The 7,168-nt window shown below is 40.0% G+C and overlaps 1 protein-coding gene across 1 annotated transcript; it reads right to left on the bottom strand.

Moving 5' to 3' along the window:
* Positions 1–557: 557 nt before the first annotated feature.
* Positions 558–6,834, bottom strand: LOC124139485 (apolipoprotein L3-like). The gene is made up of 2 exons (XM_046506577.2): positions 6,605–6,834; positions 558–1,766 (listed from the first exon to the last, which is right to left on the bottom strand). Exons 1-2 carry the CDS (start codon positions 6,615–6,617, stop codon positions 970–972), a joined length of 810 nt encoding a protein of 269 aa, XP_046362533.1. The 5' UTR covers positions 6,618–6,834; the 3' UTR covers positions 558–969.
* Between the last annotated feature and the right edge of the window lie 334 nt (positions 6,835–7,168).

Here is a 7,168-nt window from a genome sequence, read left to right as displayed (position 1 = left end):
GTAAGTGTTGTGTGTTACGACTTCTCCCGCTCACGTGCCTTATTGTTTTTTTATATGAATGTTCACTGTTATTGTTGTAGTCACTAAAGTGAGTGAGTCAGTATGGTTTTACGCCGCTTTTAGCAATATTCCAACAATATCACGGCGGGGGACACCAGAAATGGGCTTTACACATTGTACCCATGTCGGTGATCGAACCCGGGTCTACAGCGTGACGAGCGAACGCTTTAACCACAAGGCTACCCGACCGCTCCTGTAGCCACTTTTGACAATGCAGCGATTACAGAGACTGCTCAATGAAGTGTTACCATTTAGGGGATACAAGTTGCTCAGTCTTTTAGAGTTCTTGAATTCGTTGCATGTGCAGAGTTGCGTCCTGTGAGTGAAACCAGATTCCGATAATTGTGGGTTCGAACCCCAAATTCACTTTCAGGACATTGATTGGGTTGTCAGCGTCAATGATCCAATACAGCTTTAGGCTTTCCTCCCACATGAAGCTGGCATACCTTGATGTAACAGAAATGCTGTTGAAACAGGCATAAACCCCAACCACTCACTAACTGTCAATCATAATCTTTAATATGAAACACAAAAATGTATTTGTATTGCTCCCTTCATATAAACATGTGCACGACCTTCATATAATAGCTTGAACACATCAGTTGTATATTATTTTGCATGACAAAACAGATGTCATTCATCCAGACATTGTAGTCTTTAGGGTTGTTATATATTAATACCATGTCAACAGGCGCATACACATGAAGAGGAACTGTTATGGTAATATGATAATATAGAGGATATGTCATTTGTGAAATTATATACAATGTCTCTCCCATGATATGAAACGACGAGACATATTCCCCCTCGTACCGCGAGATGAGAAACCGATCTATATGTATCTACCTAAACTGTCCAGTAAATAATATTTCCATATAAACACTGTTGTTAATAACAGTTCGAGGCTGTTTAGCATTCTTCCAATTTGTTAGCCATTTTATTAATGACATCTGCCACTTCAGACACATTGTTGTGAAGTCTGATGCCGTCTTCAAATAGTCCTTTAATGCTCAAGCCAATGCCGACTGCGGACCCAACAGGACCTGCTGCACGGAGAACTTTAGCGCCCTTGCTGAGAGCCTTAAAACCAGCAACGCCACCTGCGAGTTTTGGATTTGCTGTCGCTCCGGCCATGGCACCTTCAACAGCATCAGCAACAACCTGTCCTCCGTCCAGGGATAGTGCAATCTTCTGAGCATGGGATGCTGCTCTTACGATGTCAAGTGCCTTCTTGATGTTTTCATGAAGCTGATGGGCCTGATATCCGATGACGCCAACTTTAAAAATCATGTGCCCAATTTCATCTTCTGACATTCCGTAGGCTTTAAGTTGAATTTTTAGTTCTTCGACTAATTTGTTCAGTTTCCCACTCAGCCGATCCAGTTCCTCTTGTGCTTTTTCTATTGCTTCATTAACGACACTGAACTCGATTGCTTGGGTAGTTAGATCTCCTACCCCGGAAGCTACTCCTATCCCTCCACCTGCGACAATAAGTGCAATGGACAGACCACCAGTGAAAGGAGCGAGAAAGGCGCCTGCGATAGATAATCCACCCGAAACAATCCCAGCAGAGTGGAAGGAGACTTTAGCAATATTCATCTGCCTCTGTTTCTCCCTCAACACCTCCGCAAGCTTTCGCAGTTTACTGGCAGTTCGTTTCTGAACGTCTCGGCAATCTGAAGATGCCTGCTCCAGGCTGTCGTCTCCTAAGAACAGGGAGAAGCTATTGAAGAACATGTTAACTGAGAGCAAAGGTGAAGCTACCAGAAACCCTTGGGGACCCGGGTTAGAATTAGTTCCCCATTAAATCTATCATTGTTTGTTTGCCGTTTAACGCCGCAATCAGTTATATTCCCGCTATATGACGGCGGTCTGTAAACAATCGAGTCTGGACCAGACAATATTAATACAGTGATTAGCATCAGGTGTATCGAGCAATTGATTTGTTTGTTTGTTTGTTGTTTAACGCCGCACTCAGCAATATTCCAGCTATATGACGGCGGTCTGTAAATAATCGAGTCTGGGCATGACAATCCAGTGATTGACATCATGAGCATCGATCTACGCAATTGGGATACGATGCTATGCATCAACCAAGTCAGCGAGCCTGACCACCCGATCCCGTTAGTCGCCATTTACGACAAGCATAGTCGCCTTTTACGGCAAGCATGGGTTGCTGAAGACCTATTCTCTACCGGGACCCAAACAAACAAAACCCTATGCCCTCTCACACTCTGTCCTAGCTTCATCAGCTGCCCAGCCATATACAGAGAAAGGACAAAGAGTTCGTTTATAAAACCCTATCTCTTATCTCTAGATAGACGCTCAGCCCCCGAGGAACATAATTTTGATAGCAATGACTAGACTAAACAATGTAAAGAAGCCACGAGATAAATGACACCCGCACAGGAATACACCCAATCTCATTAAAGTCAGACCTCAGTTCTCGCTACCGCTAAACAAGCTAAGAGAACTAAGATCTGATTATAATGCGATTGCTACACTGGAATACACCAGATGTATTATCAGCAGAACATTCTATAAAATCCTTCTACCATAACATAAAGGTTTCCTTGACTTGCATTTTTACTGGCACCTCTCCTTGGAGGCTGAACAATGCTTGCGTATGTCATCACGTTATTTGGCCCAGCCCTTCATCTCAGGAAAATCTAGTATAGCTTTATTCGGGGCTATTTGGGAAATATTTACGGCTGGGGTGATGTAAAACTAATTTGTTTTAGGACTATTCAAGACAATCTTATCCATGATTATGGCAGTACAGAACTGGAAATGAACATCTAAACGATATACTCAAGCCACAAACACTGTGTAGAGAATCATTATACGTTATAAAAGCTTTGCTTTATACACTAAATATTTATTGATAATTACCAGTATGCACTACACATGTCTAAAAATAAAACGTGAATACATTTATGGCAAGCGCGATGCAATAAAAGACTTTAAGTATGATTATGTGGGATACAGTTTATTGTTTACAGTTCCGTTATTGTAGATTGAAATTAACCAATCCAAATGTTTTATAGAATAAATTCCTTAGAGACAGTGCAAGTCTATGTGATCAACATGGAATGTCGTCCTCTCACCTTGACAAGCATAGAGTTGGGCAATGAGTTTTCTGTAGTGTCATGGAGCAAGGCTATCAATCTATGTCCATTCAGTATAGAAACACAGGATGGAACAGGATTGTTTGGGGGGAGGGCGGCCAAGTAACAGGGAGAGGGGTAGCCAGCGGAAATGGATGTATGAGATATTAATTAAGTCCTATTGTGACACGGAGAGGCGGAACGCTGCACGTTGAACTTATTTCGGGAACTTTCCCAAAAATGAGAAAATGCTTGTTAAAGCAATGCAATGATTTTGTTCAGACATTTCGTTACATAAGGCATAATGATATCAGAAGCTTCCATGGCAGATACACAGGAAATATGTTCGACGGTGGCTTGTTAATTCTTTAATCTATATTCTTTTTATGTTCGTTTAATCTTTGAATACAAGATTATATTTTCTCGTTGAGGGGTTTTTCGTTGAGGGATATTATTTCACCTTTTTTGTGAATGAAATTTGTTTAAATGAAACAGAAGTATCATGCATAATAATTGGTGTATATTTATTGACTTGAAGACAATGTTGTCTTGTTAGTCAGTTTATCACGATAAGGAAAAGGTAGACTGCCACCACACATATTAACTTAGAGCCTTAATTGGTGAGAACAAGAGACATGGCAGGCCCCGGATGTAGGGGTGTACAACCTCTGTTATCTTGTGACCTATAGTATATCACTCTCGACCCATGACGCTCTGTACAGTATGGAGACGTGAAACAGTAACACATGGACTGTTGCCTTGGAGTGGAGTCTTAATATAAAATGAAACAATATTTGGCAATTGTGTTTGAACGTACACGAACCTGTAGAACACAGTAGTCTTTACCAAGGTGACTACGGTCGCTCACAGTTAATAGAAACTGGGAATTAGACGTTGATATAACAACAAACAATGAGTTTTCCTGTTACTGATCTTGGAATTTTCTCATATGGAGAAGATTTAAAAAACTATGTTCGCCACTCTATAAGCCTTTATCTCACCTTACATTAAATACTAGCTTCTGATTGGTTAAGGAGTATGCAATTACTTTTCATGTCGCCGCTAAAAAAATCAATCGGAACACATCGTAGGTAACTTGTATATCTCGAATATGTATCGTTTCGTTGAAATGTTTGAAATGTTTATCTGAATGCACTGGGAAAGGGGAAATAAGTCAGATATTTGCGTCGTCTGCTACGAGTTTTGCTAACTTAGTGAAACTGCGGACGTATATTCCGGACATTAATGACTGTCGGTGAGATAAATTCGTTGTCAACTGATCCCTCGGGGCATATGGTTATGTACCCTGTGTGTGAGCCATGTGTGTGAGGGTACATTATAAGTTGTCAACTGATCCCTCGGGGCATATGGTTATGTACCCTGTGTGTGAGCCATGTGTGTGAGGGTACATTATAAGTTGTCAACCGATCACGAGGGTTATAAGGTGTGGTGTACCCTGGAGAGGGGTACGAGGTGAGACTTTGACAAAATATCTGCCTGTATGTCTGTTAAGCTCCAAGTCAACCGGGTATCAACCGGGCGAAGGGACGTCCTGTCGGATAGAATCGGCTAACGACCTGCACTGTTTCCCATATAAAGAGGCGGGTAAATCTTAAGATTTTTTGCAGTCTTGGACACATGAGGCTATTTCAAGATTGTAACAGGAATAATCTGCATATTTTTTATTATCCCTACACTGTTTGTAACACTGACATACAGTAAACTTTGTTATATACAATAGTATTAATGTAAGTGTAAATCTTTACAAATAACACACAGACATCCCCTTTCTAACAATACAGTAATTCATAGATGTATGTCTATTTATTTATTGAATGCAAATATCGTCACGCTACCGATTCCATTTTTTCAGGATATCCAGCTTGCCCAACGTAGACAGATTAATTTCTGAAACAAATCATTTTGCAAATACCACAACGTGTTTTGTTCATGCAATTACTGAAATATTTAATTGTCCTATCTGTAATACAATTTTATGTAGTTTTATGCCAACGGTATTTAGGTCATACTACCGCCTACAGCTGGAATATTGCTGGGTGCGGCGTTAAACAACAAACAAACAAAATCTTTTAATCTGTCAACTGGGCAGTCGGACGTTGCTCTAGTCTGAGACAAGCGTAAGCGAGATAATTTTGCCCAGTGACAATTGGTACTGCTACATACACCAATGAAAATGATAAATATTTTTAGCTGGACGATCCAGCCTTTGAACAGACTGTGCAGCTAATCAAATGTGTCAGTGAGATATTTGGGCCTTTAAATGTCAGTTATGGCCTTCTTGGTTTAATTATTTAATATATCAATCAATACAATTTATATGCGACTCCACGTAAAGACTCCATCCTTATGACTCCACTCCATGATAACAATCCGCCCATGTAACTAGTGAGGTGTCGGCAAATTCGAAAGGAGGTCATTTCCTCGAGAATTGATGTCCTCGTAACCTCCCATATAGCCTTGCTCTAAGGCTGTACAGAAAGATTAATCCATGTATGTGTAGTAATTTTATCCTTATACAAGGCAAGTCTAGATAATCGTACAGCACACCAGTCTTTTATGGGGTCAAGTTGTTCCTATTTTTCACATAATCTAGAAATTATGATTTAAACTAATAATTATTGCCTCAGAGAATTGTGCAAGTCTACCCGCTACAGAAAAAAATGTCTGTATGTGAAGTTGTGCTCAACACGTGGTCTATACCTGGTCATGATTGATATTAAAGTTCAACAACGCTCGCTGAATGAAAGATGTACTCTTACTATTTTTCTGACTGTATATTATACGCACTATATCTTACGATAAACTTACTGTTGTAGTTTCACTGGCATTCTAACTGTAATTGCATTAACTGAGCAAAGTTTCATCTACTGTGGTATTTTATTATTGTTACCCTTTAATTTAGTCTGTCATACAGACCCTGATACAAATATATCCAACACAGCCCATGCGAGTCTATAATGTTTGCAAGTCTAGATGACTGAAGAGAGTCGCTGGGCTCCTTTTTATTATATTTTTATTTAGATAATTTAACAACCTTTTTCAGGAAGATATGTTCATGAGACTAGATGTTAGTCTACCTTTAGTTGTATATGTCATGCTCCAATTATTCGTGTCAGTATCATTTAGACATACAGTGAAACCCTGTTTTTCTGCACGGTGTCGTTCCCAGTGAAACACAAATTCTTCGAATTCCACATATAACGGTACATTTGTGTTACCTTGGCAAGTATGTAATTACCGTAAATAGAGTGACTTCAGATTTGATATGTGTGGAGGATTTTTTAGACCTTGACGGCTAGAAGACAAGTGAGAATAAGATCTGATTGTCAATATAGCATTGTTAACACTTTGATCTGATTAAATGTAAGCGCACACCTGATGAGTTTAACAGTAAACAGACATAACTATGTACTTACTTGAATTTCCCATTTTGAGGTACTTTCACTGTGCAAGTTTCAATCGATGTCAGGGCAGGAATGTGAGACGACACGCTGGGTTTTGATATGATTTAATGCAGCTGTACGAACTTTCACTTTGTTCCTTTCATTAAGAAACAATATTACCTAGCTATTTTATTACTTGCTGGGTAATAGAAGTAATATCAGTGTACATGGAATTGGTTCCTCTTCCGTCACGCCCAGATCTAGCGATTGATCGCTGGATCGATCGATCGATAAATGACTTGAATGTGTATAAACATAACAACCAATCAGACACCTCGTATCACTGAATAAAGGCTATTTAAAAGCTATGTAAATTGAAAGCATGGCTCTCATTGGTCAGCACAGTTTCATTTGGCAAGGATGTAAGGGACTGGGGGTGTCACTTGTGCCTTATTATAGAGCTTGTGCGGGAGGTGTTGAAAAGGGTTGTTTTGTATTTGGCGGAGGGGAAGAGGTGGGTGGGTGGGGGTGAGGTGAAAAATTATGACATGAAAAGGGGGTGGGAGAGTTCATTTCTGTTATCCAAATGGCATGCTT

This window comes from Haliotis rufescens, unplaced genomic scaffold, assembly GCF_023055435.1.
Source record: "Haliotis rufescens isolate VD_foot unplaced genomic scaffold, xgHalRufe1.0.p SCAF_1, whole genome shotgun sequence".
In the NCBI taxonomy this organism is placed as follows: Eukaryota; Metazoa; Mollusca; class Gastropoda; order Lepetellida; family Haliotidae; genus Haliotis; species Haliotis rufescens.
Note: the sequence above shows the minus strand (reverse complement) of the source record. Positions and strands in the feature narration are given on the sequence as shown.